Genomic DNA, 23,599 nt, shown 5'->3' with positions numbered 1-23,599 from the left:
TACCATAGCAGCTGGTAGTCTTCTGTGTTGTTTCATTGCGTACACCCGGCATGAGCATGATGCAAACTGTTATGAATGACCCTAGCCTTCTCTTTGCAATAAGGAGCACACACAATGCCATACCAAAGTGTTTATTGACATTCCTTGAAGGTGGCAGGATGGAAGAGATAGCTCGGCCTGAGTATTACGTGACATTTCTCTTGTCAATATAAGCAAAATCAACCCAAGAACAAGGACTTCTCCTGCTATTGACTAAAACAAAGACTTTGAACAAAATCGTTATAGACATTTCCTTAGGTAGATTGGAAGCTTCAGGAAGTAGGTTAATGGAACAATATTTACTCTAAATATTACCTCTAGGCACCTTTTTTTCTACTAGAACAAAGGGACTACATGTCACTAACAGGAAAATAACACTTTCTCTTTTGGACTTTACGATGGCTGGAACATCCATCCCAGATTTTGATGATATAGTATTGCAGTAGTTTTAAGAATGAACACTGAAGTACATAATAATAATAATAAAGCACCACATTTGTTATGTAAATTTCTAACTACTTTCATGTGAAAGTGTTTCATCTTGACTGGGAAAACATTTGTGTGAACTGAGAAATTTTCTGAACCCAAATTTGGGACACGTGGTTTGACACACAGACTGATGGTGCCACAGATGTAACATTAGAACTGTTCTGGAAGGTCCAGCTCATGGGCTGGCCACACAAATGCACTTACTGTTAAAGCACACATGGTCATGTATTAGAAGAGAAAAAGATTGAGATTCTGCATATTTAAAGCCTGCCAACAAATCATATAGCACTTTTTCTTAATTTTCTCACTGCATGACAATCGTGATAGCAATAAAAAATTTTCACAACCACGGTCAATTTATAGACATAGGGATGACAAAGAAATGAGTAGTTTTATAGTACTTCTCCTGATTCTGCAGAATCCATTTCTGTTTTTAGGATTATCACCTTCATATGATAGAATAAAATGGGATATCCATGAAATTATCATAAATACTTCATAGTATTTTTGAAGCATTTTTTCTAATGGAAGCATAAGTATTCTCTTATTTATTGTTCTTATTTGTCTCCCAATCAAAGGTAATACACTCTTACTAAAAATAGCTCTAGGGCTTCCCTTATGGCGCAGTGGTTGAGTCTGCCTGGCAATGCAGGGGACACGGGTTCGAGCCCTGGTCCAGGAAGATCCCATATGCCATGGAGCAGCTGGGCCCGTGTGCCACAACTACTGAGCCTGTGCACTACAACTACTGAAGCCTGTGCGCCTAGAGCCTGTGCTCCGCAACAAGAGAAGCCACCACAATGAGAAGCCTGCACACCTCAACGAAGAATAGCCCCCGCTCGCCACAACTAGAGAAAGCCCACGCGCAGCAACAAAGACCCAATGCAGCCAAAAATAAAATAAATTAAAAAAAATAGCTCTAAAAGATCTTGTTTTAGGGAAATAGTGGTTTATAAATGATTAATTTTATACTATGCCTCCATGGAGAAAACTAATACTTTAAGTTAAAAAGAAATTTACACAAGGTAACAAATGGGTGAGATCTATCTTGTCCATTATGAATTATATGATTTGGGGTGGTTGCACCTCCACCTGGTGAAATTAATAGCACAATCGAGTCCTATAGCTGTTTTGTTATATGTGTAAATATATATATACCTATATATATATAATGTTATACATAATTTAAAAATCAGCCTCATATATGAGGGAATATTAACTAAAGAAACATCATCTGGGACAAAGAGAAATAAAGATTTTTCCATAGAAACTGTCTGTCCTCTTCTCTTTGTTTTCCTTCCTCAGGGATTCTGTGCAAGGCTGTAATGGAAATTGGGACCCTATTAAGCACACTTCGCATTCTTTCAGGGACTCTGACACCAGTATATCTTTCTGGAATTTTATACTTTTATGAAATAGTGCCCCTGTGACGCTTTGTGGGATATATCTGAGCCATGGCATGGGGTGGGAATAAGGAAAAGTTAGTTGAAAACCATTCATGCCCAAGTTTTCTATCTATATATAACTTCTAGGCTACCTTGTTCCTCCTGTATGTGGGAAGAATAGTCATCAATTAATCTAATTAACAGATTAATTAGATATTTGTGTAAATTGTGAAGCTCCCCGGGAGCAGGTTCCATCTTTGGAACAGCTTTCTCCCTTGCCAATGTTCTAATATAAGTACTGAAAAGAAGACCTGAATGCTTGGATTGAGTATTTACATACATCTAACACCAAATTCTAAAAATGAAAGATGCCCCCTGTACCAGAGATGCTATTCTATATAGGATGGTGAAACAATCTGCATCATCCTTATGTCCTGATTTCATAAATAGCAGCTCCACTGGAATCCATAACTTTCCACATGCTGAAATGTGTCCTGAATTTTACAGATCCCTCATTCTGTATTATGTAACTTACACATTCCATCATCCTATCTTGGTAAATATTCTTTTTAGACAACAACAGAAGGCCAGATTTCTGTAACATATATATTCCCTGATTGACAACATGTACACAGCAGCAAGGGGTGCTGAGCATTCTAATTTCTACTAAAGGAATGTTTCCTTTTACAGTGCAGGGAGCACAATTAACACATTGTCTGGACACAAACCAATTATGAGCACTAGACATGGCTCTGGATGAAATTAACTTTCCCACATTTCTCACATTTCTCCCTTGCTTAATATACTGAAGGACAACAATGTGACATTTCAACAGTTCTTTTCCCAGTGAAGAAAAACACTTTCATTAGTGACATATTTCAGACGACATGATAACAAGGCTAGACAAATAGCAAATGACCATCATGTTTGGGTTTATGGCAGATGTAATTGAGAGGTTAGGCTGTCCCTGGAGCCTGCAACTGTTGTTCTGAAAACACTACGTTTTCTGAGACGTCTCTTTACTGAATGCTAAAAGAAACTGGATCCCTATTTTGACACAAATCAGTGTGCCTTTGGGGAGTTAGGTCTTTGCTCCAGGAGGACCACTATGGAGGAAGGAGATGTATTATATTGCCCTTTGGGGGGTTAGGTCTTTGCTCCAGGGATGACTGCTACGGAGGAAGGAGATGTATTATATTGCCCTTGATCCTTAACAAGCACCATCGCTCTCTGCAGCTTCCGATTTAGTGTGGTCCCTGTGGACAATCAGATGCAAAGGAATTTGAACACCATGATGAAGGAAAAAGAAAAACATGAAAAAATGAAAACACTATCAAAGTTGAAATAAAAGTTTGTTTGCCAAACAGGTAATTACTTGGCTTGAACAAAAGTCATGAGATTATCAGGACGTTTTTCTTCCTCTGGGAAGGAGACCTGGGGCTAGATGGAACAAAGCAAAAGAAACAGTACAGAACTCAAGCATTCAAACCAACTGAATATGTCCTTCTAATATGCCCTAATGCCCTTCTCCTCTTTCTCCTGTTTGCTTCAACACGTTCTATACAACACAATGGGGGTAGAAGCCTCGTTGTTTATGCTACATAATAAGATCTCCTTCTTGGACTTGTGCACAAGTTTGTGCTTCTTGGGTGGTGGGTGTTCACGGGGGGTGCACCCCCCTCCCTTCCCGGGACTTCTCTGAACTCAAGTCGAGCCACAATCCCCACAACCATTGGGATGCCCTGTGTTGCATAAGCAGGAGGTGTTTTTCTTGCTGTTATTATTGGTTGGAAAGTGTAATATTTGCACCATATGTCTAGGCTAGTTCCAGGTGATGGGACCGATGCCACATACGAATCATGAGTTGAATGTATCAAAATTGTGGTGTTGCCACTGCTGTTTTTGGATGGATTGGATGCCCAGGCAAAAAGTAGAATGGGAGGAAAAGAAAGAGTTGATCAGCTCCTATTCTGGAGTTTGTTGCTAGAAATTATTAAAAATGGTGGCTCTGCTCAGAAGAGATGGGTGTAGAAAAGCTTGGAATGCTTAATGCTCAAATTTCCCCTTAAATCATAGAAATGGAAGTAAACATTTATTACCATTTGGTCAAGTGTAGCATAACTTGCATTCATATTTCATTGTCAGTAATGGAGGTATGTGGAGATATACACAGACCTTGAGACAGCTGTTTGTTTTTAAATATTGCATACAGGCTAGCAGTTCATTGAAAGTAGAGGAGATAAGCCTGAAGGTAAGATCTTAGAAGAAGGCAATGCTTCATGCACAGCTCGTCAATCCTGATTTGGTTTGAAAACAAAAATCATGGAATACCAAAATCAAAGGAGAGTTGATTCAGGGAAAGGGAAAGGATGATGTCACTGGCCAGGAAAAGTTTTGAGTTCCTCATTCAAGTCCAAAGGTGCTGGTTTCTTCTACCGCCGTTAACAGCTTTTCATACAACATGGAGTACGAGGGATAAGGTGGAAGATCCAATCGATTGAAGCATGTGTGTGCCCTGAATGGAGGAGAAAAGTCTGGTCAAGGTGTTTGTTTCAATGGTACAACTGGCTTGGCTAGTTTGTTTGTTTCAATGGTACAACTGGCTTGGCTAGTTCTGTGATCAGTCTGAATCTGTGAATCAAAAGTGAATCTAAAGAGGGTAGAACCATGTTTTAGGACCACCATAACACACTTGCAAACTAAGAAGCACAGCCTTGCGTTTCCCTGGTGGCGCAGTGGTTAAGAATCTGCCTGCTAATTCAGGGCCCACGGGTTCCGAGTCCTGGTCCGGGAAGTTCCCACATGCCGCGGAGCAACTAAGCCCGTGCGCCACAACTACTGAGCCTGTACTCTAGAGCCCTAGAGCCACAACTACTGAAGCCCGCGTGCCTAGAGCCCGTGCTCCGCAACAAGAGAAGCCACCGCAATGAGAAGCCTGTGCATCGCAATGAAGAGTAGCCCCTGCTGGCTGCAACTAGAGAAAGCCCGCACACAGCAACGAAGACCCAATGCAGCCAAAAATAAATAAATAAATAAATAAATAAATTAATTAAAAAAAAAAAAAAAAAAAGAGAACCACAGCCTTCCAGACAGGAATAGACCAGTTGAGGGACTGGAATATCTAGAAACTGGAGGGGTGGGTTTGCATTTGGAAGCAAACCACGCTATACTAGCACTGCACTAGCAAACCAGAGACATTTTACAACTGAGAGATGAAGTTGGATGTGGCAAGCAAAGGAACATAATTAGTATTAGAGGATTGTGTTCCCAAGTCTCCTTGCCCAGCTCTGGTTTCTGGGCCTCTGTAAACCCTGTGCATTGACCTAGAGGTGCCAACGGATGCCCTGGAACTCTCGAGATCCAATGCTCCATCAAGGCAGGTGTGATGGAGCACTGACAGTCCGACTCCTTTACCATTCATAGTGGGGCCTGCTTAACCTGAAGCAGAGATGCTGCATTTCCAAGAACAGCTGAGCTTAGGGGATAATCCTCTCTGGATGCCTGCAGCATCCCAGTGCCACCTGACCTGGGTTCTGCTTATTTTGTCATGTACTTCATCCTGCGGGCCCATCTATGTGGGCCAGTGTCTGGCCTAGACAAAGAATGGCTTTCCCTGCTATGTGCCAATGCATGGACCAGGACCAGACCCTGCTAACCAAGTTAAGAGGGGCAGAAAAATGCCAAGTGTGCTTTTGGAACTGGCTGAATTAGCCAGAGGCAGGATACGGGCAGACAGCATCTTCTTGGTTTTCTTTATCTAATCATTTTAACTGTCACTCCCAAGTGGAAATAATACAGAAAAAAAAATCCTATTTAGAAAATAGTTGGGATCAGATTAATTCTGTAAAAGATAATTTCTGGGAACTGAAAATATTAGCAAATGGCCCCTCTTCAAGACCTAGTCTGAACACCCAGAGTTTCTTCGAGAGTTGCTCTTACTGCATTAATCTATAGGCCTGGTTAACTCTTAAATAAATCCTAGTTCGTAATGTAGAATGAATGAACACAATCAAATCACGATTTGATTCCTCATTCCGAAGTCCTCGCTGCTCTCCACGTGTGGTCCTGACAGCACGGAGGACCTGCTTACTTCATTACCTGGGCACTGGACCCAGTGCTCCCAGGTGGGGTGGGGTTGTGGACAGAGTCTGGAACCAGGGTTCGGAAGACCTCTATTCTGGTCACAGTCCAGCCACTGACTAGCTTTATAACCTTGGGAAAGTCAACGAATCTTTCTAAGCCTCAGTTTTCTCACTTATAAAATGGGATAATAATACATATTCCATGCACCTCAGAGGGCTGGTGTGAGGACAGCCCATAAATGCTTTTCATAAACCATGAATCATCATTTAAGCATCAGGGTCTCTTAATAATAATGCGACCACCACTGCAGTCATGATTTTAGGAACTGTGTCACCCTTGTGGGGACCTCAGACCCTTGGCCTCTTCCACGTGACTGCAAGCAAATGAATCAGCCTCATCTCATATTTGTGAAGTTGATATTTTGGAACTCCACTGGATCTGTTCAGTTGTGTCGTGTCGGATTCCACTCTGTCGGTGTTATTCTAGGGTTCCAGCATTTTGAGATCATTTTGGATTTGGATTGGGTCCATCACAGTACTACGTGTGATACTTCTAACCTGTGTCATCTACACAGTCGATCTGTCTCCTCGAGGTTTTCCAAGTTACTGATTAAAATGTGCACCAAGACAGTACCAAAGCCAGTCTTGCCCTTCTGTAGTAGAGGCCATTCTAAGCTTGGTTACGAGCCAACAGTGGAAAGAGGCAGCATCGCTACCACGTGCGGCTGTGAGGCCAGTTCTTTAAGTGTGACTCCTTTTCAAGTCATCTTCTTCCACCGCCCAACTACGGCCTCCATCTCCGGACAGGTTCTCACTCTATCACTGCTGAATCTACTCTTTTCCAAGTTTGTCAATGACCTCTTGATTCCCCAATCCAGAGGCACATTTTCTATGCCCACTTCCTCAAGCTCTTTGAAAGCATCTGACAGCTCTTCCTCTGAACATCTCTCTTCCCTTGGCTTTTTTTTTTTTTTTTTTTTTTTGCTGTATGCGGGCCTCTCACTGTTGTGGCCTCTCCCATTGCGGAGCACAGGCTCCGGACGCGCAGGCTCAGCGGCCATGGCTCACGGGCCCAGCCGCTCCACGGCTTGTGGGATCTTCCCGGACCGGGGCACGAACCCGTGTCCCCTGCATCAGCAGGTGGACTCTCAACCACTGCGCCACCAGGGAAGCCCTTCCCTTGGCTTCTTGATGGCTTCTCAGTGGCTGTCAGTTTCTCTTAGGGACTCCCAATGGCTCCCTCAGGCCTCCTTTGTAGCCCGACAACCTACAGAGCAGGGCTTCCCACCCGGCACTATTGACACTTTGAGCTTGATGACTCTTCACCGGGAGGGACTGTTGCGTGTCTTGTGGGTATTTTGCAGCATCCTTGGCCTCTACCTGAGAGAAGCCAGGAGGACTCCTCCCCGACAACCAAAAATGTCTCCAGACATTGCCAGGTGTCCCCTGGGGGGACAAAATCACCTCTTTCCTGCCCTCCCCCCCTTGAGAACCATCCCTATAGAGTAAGCCAACTACTAACTTAACCAGGCCTCCACCTTCATCCCGGGCTTGGGCTCAGTTTACATCTGCACGGAAGCATGTTTGTGTTAGGATTTTAGTCCTTTTAATCCGCCCATGACTCATAATTCTGTTACCCCTGGTCCCTACTCTAAATGTAAATCCCTAAGGTTTTTCTCCTCTCCTTTATCTTATCTCCACGATGCCTGTGCTGGGTCTCCCCTGACTAGCTCCCGAGTTTTCTTTCCTCCCAAGCCTTTCCTTGTCAAGTTCCACAGTAAGGAAACTCTCCCACCTCCGGGTCTGGATGTGGCCTCCAAGCTCTGGATGCGGTTCTCAGTACTCGAGTCGAGATGGTCACCGTTCACCCTGCCGCATGCTGGGCTGTGGATGGATGAGCGACTTTTCCACTCCCCACTGCCAATCCTACATCATTACTTTTCAATCTTTGATCAAAAATTTCTGTTCCTCTGAATCTCATACCATTTAGATTTTTTTCCCCCAAAACTACAGGTTTTGTCTGGCACTTTATTTCAATGAAATAGGATAGGGTAGAAAATAGTGTATTACCTGCAGATAATAAGGATGAAGTATTGTTTTGAAGAACATGTGTTTCAGATACACACACAGGAGTACCTATGCATGTACTGTGCTGGGATGTGAAGGGTCCTTCTCTCTGTGGGCTGTAGTTAAGACACGTTTGACCACCAGTGATCTAGATATACCTTCCATACCTTCTGACCTTCTGGGTAACACATTTATTAAAATCTCTGGTACTTGGCTTAAATGCTCTCCATTTTCAGGTCTTCCCACCAGACTGTGTAGCATCTGAATCCACTTGGTTGACTGTTCAGTACCCTGGTCTGCCAGCCCCTTGACCCCAACCTCCATGACCATTTCACCTCTCTTATGCTCCAGCGATGGTGGTTTATGAAGTTTCTTCATCAGGCACTGTAAACTTATAGCCTAGAAACCTCTACCCTCAGAGTCCTTTGTTCTAATCCCCACACACTCTGGAAAGCAAGGACTTGGCCTGATGTATGGTTTTGCTGTGATGCTCCCTCATCTGGAAGCCAGCTGCCTTTCTAGAGGGAAGGTCTGAGGAGAATGCAGCTCATCAGAGCGTGGGTTGTACACGGGGCTCACGGTCTCTGGGGAGTCCTGGGTCACCCTGAGGGTGCTCGGTGCTCCTGCTTGCCTCAGGCTTCTATCACCTGCCATGTGTCCAGGCCAGGTCTTTCCGAAGTACCATTATTGGAGTCCAGAGGTTATTTCTTTCTCTCCACACATAGGTGACACTTTCTAGGTTCTTGGATCTTCAGAAAATGCACAAGGGAGGCTACTCAGAGGGTCATCTTCGCTGTCCCCTTAGAGGCATCTCAGCACTTGATTCCTGGGGCCCTTCTGGCCTACGGCAAAGTCCCTGCTTCCCCCAAGAACCCTCTCTGGGATTTGCGGGGCAGCAGCCTTTTTAGGAGTGCCTTGGCCCAGATGTGCTGAGCCTGTTCATAAGCCTGACGTCCACCCTATAAGTTCTCTGTGTGGGTTGATAGGATCAATGAACATTTCAAAGCTTCCCAGAGCATATATGTAATTAGACTCAATCTCTGACCCCAAATGACAAAAGCAATGACCTCCCCTTCCTAAAGAGTAAAACAGACTCCTCAGCGGGGTCTTCTCTCCGTGGCCCACCAAACTCTATCAACTGCGTCCCCTGCGAGTGTCGCACTGGACGTCTTGTCCTCCAGGCCAGCTTGGTGATCTTTCCTGAACACAGCTGACCCTTCCCACCCCCAGGCTTTGCTCCTGCTGTGGCTTCAGCCCAGAATCTCCTCCACCCTTCCTTGCCCCTCAGGGCTCACCTAAATGCCAGCTTCTCTGTGTCATCGTCTCCTGTCAACTCAATCAGGATTAGGTCTCTGTTCTACATACTCACAGCATCCTGCTTTTATCTTCCCTTCTTAGTGTCCCTCTGATTCCACCTGGGGCTGTAACGACTTACTCTTCCGCTCAGTTCCTCCCTAGACTGTAAGCCCCTCTGGGCAGGTGCATTGTTGTAGCTCAGGCCCTCCTTCAGGTGCACACTGAGGTGCTCACTACGAGAGAATCATCAAATGTGACTCAAATTCACTCCTCTAAAGTAAGAGCCAAATGTTTCCAAAAAACCTCATCCTCCAAATCTATCATTAAACTCGACAAATGGAAATCTTGCCTTTTTAGCCTTATTTTCTTGCCAGACTTCCTTCAGCAGGTTCAGTGCTCAGCAGAACCATGCAAATGGGCACTGAGGGTCTGCTGATCGAAGTGGGTGAAGCCAGGGCTGAAAAGTGCCCCAACACTTTAGGCTGTTATTAACCAGCTGGGCATGCACTCTGCTTCCTGGGCCTGCTAATACTCACCATCATCAGGTGAATTATCTCCGGGATGCTAGAAAGTCTAGGAAAGCTAGATGAAAATTATAGTTCAGTCAATCCTTCCACAATAGGGATTGAGCAAAGTGTCTGGGAGGCCACGCAGAAATACAGCTGAACTAAATACGAATCGTCTGTTATAATTAGAAAATATCACAGTAGAAGAAAATAATGTGGATCAATCTTATGTTTGCTGAGCAGGTTTTATTACTATAGTACCTAGACAGAAGTATCTCTTTAGTGCTCCTTATTTCACTGATGAGGAATATGCTACCCAAAGTGGCACAGAAAGGACCAAGGGAGTGTTGGGATGAAAACTCATGGTGCAGGGAATTCATTCTGTTAAACTGCTTGGAGCCCTAGTGCCTACTTTTTCTGCATTATCTTACAATAATTTCATCAACAGCTTACTGTATAGAAGCCACTAGAGAGACCGGAGATATATACGTGGTCTTGTCTGCATACATTTTGAAACATAGTAGGAAAAATGCAACATGTACATGCTAACTATTCCAGGGAATATCAAGTGTATCCAGTGCTACGCCATAGTGAGACAGGCTGGGACCTGGGATCCTTTACTGCAGTGCCTGCACCTGGACAAACATCCCCTTGAGCAACAGAACACAAAGAAACTCTTAGGGACTAAAAATAACTGCAGGCATGGGGAGTTAGGGGCAATTATGAACAATAAGATACAAAAAGGCCACAAACCAACTGCCACTTCTGAGATGCTGGGAGCAAAAACGGGGGACTGTGCATGATCCCTGCACACAGCACCACCAAGGGGGTGTGCAGAGCGCCGAAGCCTGGCCTCTGGCCCCACTCAGCCATTGGCCCCCACCCTCACCCCATTTAAGGGACCAGCTCACCACCCTGCCTTGGGGACGAGTCCCAGTAAACCCTTTCCTGAATTTGTCTGGCCTCTTATCAATTTCTGTTGATGAAAGAGTCCAAGAACCCGGGTGGGTAACAGTAGAAGTCCAGACACAGTGCTGGCAGGGCCACTTTGGACCCTCCCCCAGATGAGGCATTCCTCTTTAAATTAAATTGGGCTACGTAGGACGGACACATGGACCGTGATACCACTAGCCCAAGTACCATCAGCCATCAAAAAATCACTAAGAATATGGTCTAGATGCACCTCCCCGAGACTTCTCACCCACACCTTTCACTGATGACTCACAGAACAATCCTTTGGGTGGCAGGAAAGAATTCCACCCCAACGGCTAAGTGCCCAAGCTCAAATAACAAAGCGTACTTGGCCGTCTTCGGCAGGTTTCCCAAAGGCGGGCAGGAGCTCCATACCTGGGGAGAGACGTAATTTTCCCCCATTTCTCTATGCAAAAACGCCGAAGCCCGTTGCTTCCTCGAAGGGCTGCAAAGCCTTCGTAGGGCACGCTTGACGTTCCTGTGACGAACTGCAGTAATCTGAGTCTCTGCTCATTGTTGAAACGTTCCACCGCAGCCCAGAACCAGCGGATCACGAGGTGCCCATCGTGATAACCTGAGCGGAGCGGGAGGGAGACCGAGAGGATGTGTAGAGGGGAGGAGGGAGATGAAATACACATCAGGTGTGCCAAGAACTGAAGAGCAGCCCTTGATCTGCTGATTTCTCTCCTGATGGCCTTGAGGTAGGTCTAAAACAATTTGTATAACTGACTCAAATTTAAAAACAAAAAGCCTGTTTAGAAAATAGGCACTTTATAAAAAGGCTGTATGCTGTGAGGGATGTCCTCAGAGATGTCTGCTTTCTATTTAAACAACTGGGACCCCGGGAGTCCTTTTCCTGCCTGATATAAATGTAGACAAGGAGTGACGAGGCTTCGTAGAGATCTTTGGGGTTCCGAAGAGACAAAGCTCTCTACGAATATGGTATTTCCTGGTATTGTCTTTGTTCTGATGTCTTAGCTCTTGGGACCCACATACTGTGGAGCGTCTAGGACTTAAGGAAGGCTGGAGGTGAATGTCAAACTTGGCCAACGGAAGACGCCGGGCTCTCCAAGTGCCCTTGGAACCGCTGCCCCCCGATCAGCCCTGGGCCGCAAAGAGTTGGGCCCATGGAAGTAGTATGGGGCCTCTCACAGGACAGTGAGGAAACCAAGCTTGGAGCAATCACTTATGATAAGGTAAATGATTCCCCACTGACTGCAAATGCACGAAACACTCAAAGATGCAGAGATCTATGTGGACTGGGGCAGAAAGAAGGAAAACTTCATAAGGAAAGGGAGGTGTGAGTTCAGCATGTGAAGGGTTTGTGTGAGTGCAGGAGGGGAAATAGAGAATGACAAGAATGAGGAATTGGGCTTCCCTGGTGGCACAGTGGTTGAGAGTCCGCCTGCTGATGCAGGGGACAAGGGTTCGTGCCCCGGTCTGGGAAGATCCCACATGCTGTGGAGCGGCTGGGCCCGTGAGCCATGGCCGCTGAGCCTGTGCTCCGCAATGGGAGAGGCCACAACAGTGAGAGGCCCGCGTACCGCAAAAAGAAAAAAAAAAAAAAGAATGAGGAATCAATATGCAGGGAACAGCAAGCCGACTAGACCAGCATAGAGGGGGTTCTGCTGAGGATTGAAGGGACCTTGCTGGGGCCTCAGAGGCCTTAATAGCTAGGCAGAGACAATGTGACTTGACACCTTAGGTCGGTGGCTTTCCTACCAAGCCAGGAAGGGCCTAGTGGTCCCACAGAGGTTTCCTCCTACACCGCTGAGTGTACCGGGGAGACAAAGTGGGCTTAGATGATGGGTCCCTTGTTCACCCTCTATTATATTGATAGGGGTTTCTCTGTAATATTTTACATGAAGAAAGGATTTTCAGCTTAAAGAACGTTCAAAGGTTTCTAAGTAATAAGGGGCTTGCTTGTTTTGTGGGGTGGGAAACGGCCTGATCAAAATAAATGATTCAGGAAGGCTGGTTTGGCAGCGTGGAGGTGAATAACTAGGAGGGGTTAGACATTAGATTTGGAGAGATGACAGAACCGTGTTGCAGCAAACCAGGATTGACGTGAAGAGGGCTTCACTTCTACAGGGAGCAGAACACACTTTCATGCCAGCAAATGACCCAGCTCTGGAGATGGCCTGTGGATGGTGGCGTTCTCTGGAACGCATCTCCACCGAGTTATGCCAGAGACGACCAGCAGGGATTACTGTCACCCAAAGGAAAGTCTAGGTTGGAAGCTGGCAGAAGGCATGGACCAGAGCCTACTTTGCACACGTACTGAAGTAAGGCCAAGTTTTTTGTAACCTTCAAAAAGTGATATTATTTTATATTTATATTATCACTACATATGGAATATATATATGAACATTATTCAGCCATAAAAGGGAATGCAGTAGTGAATCATACTACAACGTGAACAAACCTTACTAAGTGAAAGAAGCTGGACCCAAAAGGCCACATACAGTATCTTTCTATTTACATGAAATATCCAGCACTGGTACATCCACAGAGACAGAATGCACACTGAGGTTTGCTGGGGTGGGAGGATGGGGGAGCAACTGCTTCATGGGTCCAGGGTTTCCTTTGAGAATGAGGAAAACGTTTTGGAATTAGCTAGAGGTGATGGTTGCACCACATTGTGAGTGCACTAAATGCCACCCTTTAAAATGACTAATTTCATGTTATGTCAGTTTCACCTCAATTACATTTGTTAAGAAGTGACGGATTGTGTCCCTGAGAGCCGGTCAACAAGCCCCGCTCGCTCACCTCCCCGGTACTCAGCATTGTTCTGCCAGTCGACCAGGTCGATCTCTGCCGTGCCCGCAATCACCAGCTCCAGCTCCCTGGCATCGAACACGGAGACCAGCCTCGAGTCCACCACCTGAAATCCACATTAGGCCTCAGCCTCCAGGCTCAACCTCCTTGAGAGGTTACATTCATTATTATTTCTGTGGGTTAAGCTGGGAGGCTGACCATTGTTTACAACTTTTTCCCCCAATGTGCTATCATGTTTAAGTTCAAAATCATGAGCATTTTGAGACACAACCCCTTCATGAGCTGGGAACTCAAAAAAAGTCTGCTGCTTTGCACTACTATGATACTCCCTCTCGGAATGATGTTATGAATTAGCCTGACTTGGCCTTCCATAGTCACATTTAAGTTTCCAAATAACATTGCCTTTTGAAGGCAAAACGTCCAAGTCCCTGGACTCCTCTCCGCTACATAAAGGGATCCTCTCCTCTACATCAAACTAGGACTTATTTCCTAGGAATGGACATTATATATTAAAATGACTGCCTTTTCCTTCCTCTCTCCCCTTACTTCCCGCCTTCCTCCTTCAAAGATCTGGGAAGATCTGCTTGGTTAGGGTTCTGAGCTCTGGCTTTACATCTTTTTGCCCAATGTATCAGGTACAACTGAACACCTGCAGTGGGTACCTCCTTTAATCAAACCAGCGGACCAGCCAGTCACCCACACTGTTCTCCATCACAGCAGCAAAGAAAACCTTCCAACACCCAAACCCTTGTTTCTAAATTGCAAAAGTTTAACCATGTCAATTTTTGGTGCACACGAAAGCTAGCAGCTGTCACTGTCCTTTTTTTTTTTTTTTGATTACTATTGATCTCTGATGCTTTTTTTTAAAAAACTTTTTTTAATTGAATGAAAGATTCTTTAAATTCTATAGGGTTTATAATTTTCAAAAGTTTCACACACGTGATTTCGTACAATCCCATAATAAGTCACTGTCCTCCTGAGTTACCATCTCAGCATGGATCATGTGCCACAAAGTGACACTAGGAGCATATCTCCTTTTATTGTGTTTTGTTTTATTGCATTCTACAGATACCGTGTTTTTTTTAACAAATTGAAGGTTTGGGCAACACTGCATCATCACATGATAGTTAGTTTTTTCAGTAATAAAGTATTTTTTCAATAAGTTATGTACATTGTTTTTTCTAGACATAATGCTATTGCACACTTAATAGACTACAGTATAGTGTAAACAGAACTCTTATAAGCACTAGGAAACCAAACAATTCATGTGACTCGCTTTATTGTGACATTGGCTTTATTGCCATGGTCTGGAACTAAACCTGTAGTATCTCCGAGGTCTGCCTGTGTAAGAAAATAAAAATCAAGCGAGAGTGGACAGTGCCCTCCAGTGCCTTCATTTCACTCATTTTTATTTCACTGAGTGAAAGGAGATGCAACACGCACATGTCTTGGCAGGAGGTGCCATGTGTTTTCACAGGTGGCACAGCAGGGCCCCACCAATGCCAGTTTTGTGAGACCACGAGAGCTGGGCTTCCCAGAGAACTCTGACCCCTCACCCTCTATCCCCAGGAGGCCCTCTTTGCACGCTGGTGAGTAGAGCTGAGCCCTCTTCCTGCCTTGCTCCTCCTCTCCCTTCTCCTAACAAGCTGTGTCGGGGGCGAAGGCCTGGCGTGCCTGCCGGGCCTGGGTCTCACCTCGTAGAAGCCCCGGACCAGGGCCTCCGTCTGCTGCACCGCTCCGCGCTCTACCCGCCACCTCACCATCCTCTCGATGTACTCTTTCTTGTTCTTTTCTGTCACTTGGGTGTTCGCTCCTCCAGACTTTAACTCCCTCTCCGTTACCTTGTGGGGAAACAAAGATCATGATGCTTGCTGACTCAGCTTACCTTGCAGGGAGACAGATCGATTTTAGGAGGATGAACTCTTCACAAGCATTTGGCATCATTACCTTCTTGGTTCTTTTTCCTTTCCTGGACGTTACTAGAAAGGTTCTGGTTGTTCTAAGCAGATACTTCAGTACCTTAGAAGCATTTTTGTTTTATAAAGAGGAAATGTGTTTCTTTAACTCAAGAGGCTTAATAGAAATAAAAGAAAAATGCCCCTGGTTGTCCCTAAATGGACTGGAATATCCTATCCTATAGTCACATACTTGATTGTCCCAAATCCAAATTAGATCAAATTCTTAACAGCCAAATTCTTCCCCAACCACAGCAGATCATTGGCAAGAAAATAGTGGAGGGTGGGAGGATAGTTTTGCAGCCAGGTATAAGAGTGGCTGAAGAGTGACAGCCTGACCTTGAGAAAGGAAACAGAGATTGAAGTTGCCACGTAGTATGAAGATGCATGTTTGTTAGGACAAGCTAACAAGAAAAGTGATGATCTGTGCTTTATTGTTTTGAAAGGCAAGAAGGCACATAACATATTAGACATTTTTATCAAAAAGTGTTGGTGTTTGAAGGGGATTAGCATCAGTTATCTTAAATTTGCTTAAGGGGTTCACCTTGCTGCTCAATGCTGTAAGAAAAATGAGGCATAACTGTACTTAGTTACTGATTAAAAAATATATGTATATATTTGGCACTCATGGACAAGGTACTTAAACAAAACAGTTCACAGAGTCTGCTGATTACATTTTCTTCTATCACTTGGGTGAGTAGGGCAAATATTAAATACTTGCCAATTATAACAATAATTGCCACCCAAGATCCATATTCTTTGGAGCCTCTGGATTTTAGCTGCCCAGTTAAAGGCTATTTCCTGACACTAACTGTGTGATGTAATTAAATTCTGGCCAATAAGGTACAAGCGGGGGTGTTGTATGGCACTTTCAGGGGGCCTCCTTAATGGGAGGGGCTATGCCCCTTTGTCCTGCTACTTCAGACACGGACGTGATGGTTGGGGCACTGTATGCATCTGGGTCATGAGTGCAGGTGGCCACTGTAGGGATTGCAGCCTTGGGTTGCCTGCCTCCACACTTTTATGTAAGAGAAAAACATACTGTTAGTTTCCGCAGGGTCATTGGGTTTCTTCATTAGCAGCTGAAACCTAATCTTAACGAACACACCCAGGAAAAGCCTATGGTGTCTTTCAGCTGCATCTGTCTGTCTGCTCTTCACTCCATAACTTGCCAAAAGAAGGGCTGAGACTCGATTTTCTGAAACCAAAATCATCATTCTTGGTGACCTCATTTGAAAAGAAACAGGATCGTTGAAGCTTTAAACAGATGGATATTATTCTAGATCTATAACACATCCTTATTTTTATCACTGGGAACATTTTGAACTTTCTCTGAGTTGTTCAACTCCTATGCTATATACACCTGAAGAATTGCTCCTTTTATTTTCAATGTTATTTTTTCCCTCTAATTTATGTGTTTAGTCATTCGTAGTTTACTTGATTTCTTCCTGTGTCCATGGAATAAAACTTAAGTGCTATCAATGGCCATACAACGAAAAGCAAGTTTCCCTCCCACCTCATCTCCTAGCCATACAATCTCCCTACTTGGAGAAAATCACCCTTCCTTCCCTTCCAGGGAAGGGGAATGTATACACTAGGGATGTATACATGTATCAGTGTATACACTAGGGAATACGTATAGAGCATCTCCTTTCCCGTAAACGGTAGCATATTATACACACTGTTCATCATCATACTTTTTCAATTAAAAATACACCTTGACCATTGTTTCATACCAATTTAGACCTGTCTTATTCTTTCTTTGTTGTTGTTATACTACGCGGTTTATTGTTTATGATTTATATGTAAATGGATGGGCTGGGGTGTCAGACCACACATCCTACTAGCCCACTATTCCACTGTGTGAATGAATCATCATTTCTTTCACCAATGCTCTACTGCTGAACATTTAGGTTGGTTCGGATCTTTTGCAATGATCAACAATGCTGCAATGAAGATCCGAAGCCATTAGTCATTTCAATTGGATGTGAATATGTCTGTAGGGCAAATTTCTAGATGTGGATGCTGAGTCAAAGGCAGGTGCATTTAGAATGAGGATAGATATCACGAAGGTGCCTTTCACAGAGGATGAAGCAAACTTCTGCTTACTCCCACCTACACCCCTGTAAAGAGTGCCTGTTTCTCTACACCATCTCCAAAATAGAATACTGCTAAGCTTTCTGATTCTTGATATTCTCATGAGGGAAAATGGTATTTCACAATGCTTTAATTTACATTTAAAAAAATAGTGAATGAGGGTGAGTATTTCCTTCCCTGGGAACTATCTACTTATATTCTTTGCTAATTTTCTACTGTGTTGTCGATCATTTCTTACTGATCTGCAGAATCTCTTCCTATATTGAAAGAAATAGCCTTTTGTCTGTTTTATGCATTACAATGTAGTAAATATTATGCCATTTTTACTTTATGTTGTATTTTTGCCAGGCCGTATTAAAAAAGTAATTTTAGTTGACTATCTCAATCTTTTCCTTTACGACTTTGACAGTTTGTGTCACATCTATAGCAGCATTCCTTACTGCAAGATTAAAAAGGAAAATCCTGTCATTTTCATTTTTTTGTGGTATTTTTAAACATTCAGCTTTTTCACCCACATGGAATTTATTTTAGCATAAAGCGTTAGGTTTGGGATCTAAAGGTTTTTTAAGATGGGTTCACATTTGTCTTAATATATTTTGCTAAATAATTGTGTTTATTTTACAAATTTACCCTCTACTATAGGGCTAATGTAAAGGATGGGCTAAAAAGTAGTCATGCAGAGGAATAGTGTATTTTACACATTCCTTTGGTATACAGGAAGACAGTTAAGTGAATCGTATATTCTTGAACATATTTACAACATATAGTTGTAAGAAATAATTTTTTGTCAAATATAGAAGAGAATATTCTTCAGAGGTATGTTTACACACAGGCAATGTACCAGAACAGTGACATTTTCCACGACCTGTCCAAGATGCTTGGTTTTTTTTTTTTTGCGGTAAGCGGGCATCTCACCGTTGTGGCCTCTCCCATTGCAGAGCACAGGCTCCGGACGCGCAGGCTCAGCGGCCATGGCTCACGGGCCTGGCCACTCTGCGGCATGTGGGATCTTCTTGGACCAGGGCACAAACCCGTGTCCCCTGCATCTGCAGGCGGACTCTCAACCAATGCGCCACCAGGGAAGCCCCAAGATGCTTGACTGAAGCTGTGGGTGATGGGAGGTCTGCAAGGTTCAGTGGGTAGCTCTCACCCATGGACTCAGCATGCCGTCCACAGTCATGCAACGTACTTATAAAGTAAACCAGCTTAATTTCACAACATTCCATGACAAATTACACACGTCATGGAACCTCTCGTAAATGATATTCTCAAAACCTTAATTGCTAAATCTGCTCAGGCTGTGGTTGATCTGATAAAACCGTAACCCAGAAAATTCAATGTTATATAAACACGGGTCGAAAAAGAAATGGGAAGCTTATCTTATTAAATAGTCCTGAAGTATATGCATTTTGGAGAAGTAAATATCTGGATGCTAGTGATAAAAGAAGTATTATTGTAGTTGCACAGATAAGAGAAATACCTTACAGATGTATTGCACACGTTACAAAAATGCTTTCTGATCCATTATCACATGTGATTTTCAAAAAACTCTATAAACTAGATCCATGTCAAAACAAGAAAAAGAAGACATGGGGACCTTTAATAAAGGGAATAGTCCTCAAAGAATTATATCTTAAATGAATGACAGTCCTTGTTTTTAAACACAACATCCTATTACTATGTGATCCAGCAATCCCTCTTCTGGGTATATATATCCAAAAGAATTGAAAGCAGGGACTTGAACAGATATTTGTACACCTGTGTTGACACCAGCATTATCCACAATACCCAAAAGGTGGAGGCCACCTAAGCGTCCATCAACATATGAATGGCTAAACAAAATATGGTATTTACATACTATGGAATGTTCTTCAGCCCTAAAAAAGGAGACAATGCTGTCACATGCTATAACGTGGATGAACCTTGAAGATATTATGCCAAGTGAAATAAACTGGTCGCGAAAAGACAAACACTGTATGATTCCACTTATATGAGGTACTCAGAGTAGCTAAACTCAGAGAGAGAAAAAGTAGAATGGTTGCCAGGGACTGGGGAGAGGGAGAAATGGGGAGCTACTGTCTAATGGACACAGCTTCAGTTTTTCAAGATGAAGTTCTGGAGATGGCTGCACAACACTGTGAATCTACCCAACCACACTGAATGGACTGTGCCCTTCAACGTGGTTAAGATGGTAAATTTCATGGTATGTGAATTTCCCACAGTAAAAACCAAAATGTCTTTTCCAAGACCCACATCTCACAAACCTGGCCAAAAACTTCTTCATTAACCGTGAATGTGAGGTCGAGGATGTCTGTGATATTGTTGTCCTTCATCCATTGCAAGCTCTGGTGGAATTCCTCATCCAGATATTCCAGGTCACTCAAATCACAGGGCCTGGGTGTATTCAAAGGGAGAAAGGTAAACGGATTGTTTCAATAAATAGCTGCCCAGACCTCATGCCAAAATGTGGTTATGTCACTCCTGGCTAAAGCGACACAGATGTATTCTAACAATTGGATACTTTTGAATATACTGATGAATCTTTTTAGTTCATTCAGTAGTTTTTTATTGGAAAAGGAAATTTTAAAATGTTTACAATAATAAACACAAAACAATGATTGACTCAGGGGCTCTCCATGGCCTTTGGAGAAGAGTATCATTTGAAAATAACTAAATTATAGACAGATCAATTCTTTTTTTTTTCTTTTTCTTCTTCCATTTTTATTGAGATATAATTGACATATGGCACTGTATAAGTTTAAGGTGCACAGCATAATGACTTACATACAAGGAAAGATCAATTCTACTTAGTAGTTTCATGCAATGCTTGTAATGTTACTATATTTATATAAACTGTTTATATCTGTTATATGATGTTCTCCTATGCTTACATAAAATCTCCAAATGCATTTTTATTGGACTAAAAGGTTTATGTGATATCTAAGCACTCAGAAAAGTAAATCACCATAAACCTAACAGGAATGATTAGGGAAAAACAGGGACAAAAGGGTCAGAGGTGCCAAAGAGGCCAGTGCCTCTGGTCCCACAGGCAGGGCCGGGTGGACACTTACAGTCTCAGGAGTGCCTTATAGAAGGGCCTTGTGAAGAAAGCGTCCAGAAGGTACTGATGGATCAGAGCCAGGCCTAGGATTCGACCACTAAACCTGAACCTGGAACACAGACAAGGCAGAGCAACTGAAGGGCAGGTGGGAAATTACACTGTTAAATATTTTCATTTGTACTGTTATCTGATGTGTTTCTTCATAGTACTCATCTTAAGCTGCTTGAAAAATTTGCCAATTGATGACACAATGGAGGCACCCATTCTTCTTATTCTTTACCATAAACAATGGCTATGAACTTGGTATGTACAAAGGAACCCTCCTCTCCCCCAAGTACCCAAATAGAATCATTTTGCTGGAATCCTTTTCTCAGACCTGAGAGTATAAGGACCTAAGTGATGAAAAGAGCTGGTGGAGGGGAATTGTGGGACCCTAGACAAACAGTCAGCATTAAAAAAAAAAATTATTTATTTTTTTTCTTTGAACACTTTTTAAAAAAACATTTTTATTGGAGTATAATTGCTTTACATTGTTGTGTTAGTTGCTGCTGTAAAACAAAGTGAATCGGTTATACATATACATATATCCCCATATCCCCTCCCTCTGCGTCTCCCTCCCACCCTCCCTATCTCACCCCTCTAGGTGGTCACAAAGCATGAGCTGAGCTCCCTGTGCTATGCAGCTGCTTCCCACTAGCTATCTATTTTACATTTGGTAGTGTATATATGTCAGTGCCATTCTCTCACTTCGTCCCAGCTTACCCTTCCCCCTCCCCGTGTCCTCAAGTCCATTCTCTACATCTGCGTCTTTATTCCTGTCCTGCCCCTGGGTTCCTCAGAACTTTTTTTTTTTTTTTTCAGATTCCATATATATGTGTTAGCATACGGTATTTGTTTTTCTTTTTATGACTTCACCCTGTATGACAGACTCTAGGTCCATCCACCTCACTACAGATAACTCAATTTCCTTTCTTTTTATGGCTGAGTAAGATTCCATTGTATATATGTGCCACATCTTCTTTATCCATTCATCTGTCGATGGACACTTAGGCTGCTTCCATGTCCTGGCTATTGTAAATAGTGCAAACAGTCAGCAATGAACCTGAGAATCTGAATCTAAGGATATGGAAAGTTTTCTGGACCATGCATCCTCACCTATTCGAGCACTCCAAAGATACCACCTGGAGGTCTAATGTGTGCCTGACCCTATGCTGGGAGGTGGGGGACTTAAGTATGAATCACATATGGCGGTCGTGCTCACGGTCAGTGGGGAGAAGTACGTGGAATCCCGCTGTGGTAAGCGGTAAGTGGAGCCTACATCGTCACACATGAAGAACAAGGTCTCTGCTGGGAGGAACTGATCACATAGACCTGGTCACCTCCAGATGTAAGGGCCTTCACTGATTTAAAACCTTGTTGGGGCAAACTGCTTCCTGGCAGTTTTGCTGGTGATCTGCCTAGCTGCATGCCATGGCTCCCAAGGGCTTGGTCCCATTGTTGCCCTGCTCTTAAACCAGTTTCCCATCTGCCTGGTCTAGCATGCTGGTTCCCTCACCCTGTGTTCTGTCCATCCCTGGTGCCTACCTCCATGATTGGGGTCTCTCCTGTCTCTTCCTAGCTAAGTAGATTTTCACCTAAGCAGAGACTTAGCTGTGACTTTTCTCAGATCCTCCCAGTTGGAATTTCCAACTAAGCCATGACCTTTCATGAGGTTCTTTTTAGACTCAAAAGACTTTGTACTCTGTAACTGCTATAAAAATGGTTTAAAAGAATAGATGATCAGATCCTGTAATAAGTGTAATCAGAAGCAGCACTTCAAATTGCCATTTTGGAAGGAGTCGATTCTTTTTGCGTGAAGTAACATGTAAATATTATTGACTCCAGGGAGACCAGAGGTGAGTAGAATGTAAAGGTGCTAAAGGGGCACCATGGATGGGGAGGCTCATGGAACAGCTGAACATCTTACAGTCCTTGAGGCCGGGGTACACCATCGGTGCTGCATCCCCCAGCACTCCTTCCTGATACCCCAATAACCAACGGGTCCCCAACATGGCGGCCACAATCCTGCGTACTCCATGCAGGCTTACCCACTCTAGTGGACTCTGAGGTATCACAACTGATGCTCCTAACATGATGTGGGGCTGTGGCCATGTGGTGGAGACGGTGAGACCACCCACAGTGGGAAGAGAGCAAACGTCAACACAGAGGTGCCTGCCAAGAACCTCTCTCACTTAGAGGTGGCCCTGAAAGGCCTAGTAAAGAGAAGTGGTAATCTCAGCAGGCAGTAGTGTCTGCAGAAATGGAATAGATAAAAATATTACATGAGAATACTATTTTCAGCTCAATGTCAAAAAAGGGACTATCTCAATAAACTGTAAATTCTCCAGCAAAATACACATTATTCAAATCTATTCAAGAAGAACAACTTAAATAGACAAATGACCATAGTGTAAACTAGAAAACTTTGAGGAAAAAGGACTATGTTCAAAATTGATGCTGGGACTGTCCATATATGGACAGAAAACACCCCTACTATTTAAATAGCTCCAGAAACCAGAAAAGGGTAGAAAACTTCTTACTTCATCATTATGAGCTACCATAACCACAAAATGGAATCTGGAAAAGAGTAAAGGAAAGGAAACTAAAGACATCTCACTTATACATTAAAAACATCATAAATAAAACACAAGAGAAAGTACCAGTCCATTCCCTGAATAATGCCAGATGACTAAGGATGTTTGATTTTAGGACACTAAGGACAATTTACTATTAGGCATTCTATTATTAAAATTAATAACGATGTCAAGAGACAAAAATCATATGGCTTTTCTTTTCTTTTGGTTAGAAGCTGAAAAGTTACTTGAAAATATTC

General features: G+C 43.4%; 1 protein-coding gene across 3 annotated transcripts in view; it reads right to left on the bottom strand.

Moving 5' to 3' along the window:
- Window positions 1-4,316: 4,316 nt before the first annotated feature.
- The window catches only part of HECW1 (HECT, C2 and WW domain containing E3 ubiquitin protein ligase 1), a gene marked incomplete at both ends in the record, with an annotated part of 620,984 nt that continues 601,701 nt past the window's right edge, over window positions 4,317-23,599 (bottom strand). For all 3 annotated transcript variants that reach the window (XM_079711607.1, XM_079711606.1, XM_079711608.1), the window contains 6 exons: window positions 4,317-4,428; window positions 11,212-11,410; window positions 13,606-13,720; window positions 15,309-15,455; window positions 19,931-20,060; window positions 20,738-20,836. In XM_079711607.1, coding sequence (XP_079567733.1) covers window positions 4,317-4,428; window positions 11,212-11,410; window positions 13,606-13,720; window positions 15,309-15,455; window positions 19,931-20,060; window positions 20,738-20,836 — 802 coding nt within the window. The remainder of the gene's footprint in view (window positions 4,429-11,211; window positions 11,411-13,605; window positions 13,721-15,308; window positions 15,456-19,930; window positions 20,061-20,737; window positions 20,837-23,599) is intronic.

The sequence above is a fragment of the Hyperoodon ampullatus genome (assembly GCF_949752795.1).
Source record: "Hyperoodon ampullatus genome assembly, chromosome: 9".
In the NCBI taxonomy this organism is placed as follows: Eukaryota; Metazoa; Chordata; class Mammalia; order Artiodactyla; family Ziphiidae; genus Hyperoodon; species Hyperoodon ampullatus.
This window is presented reverse-complemented; position numbering and strand designations above follow the sequence as displayed.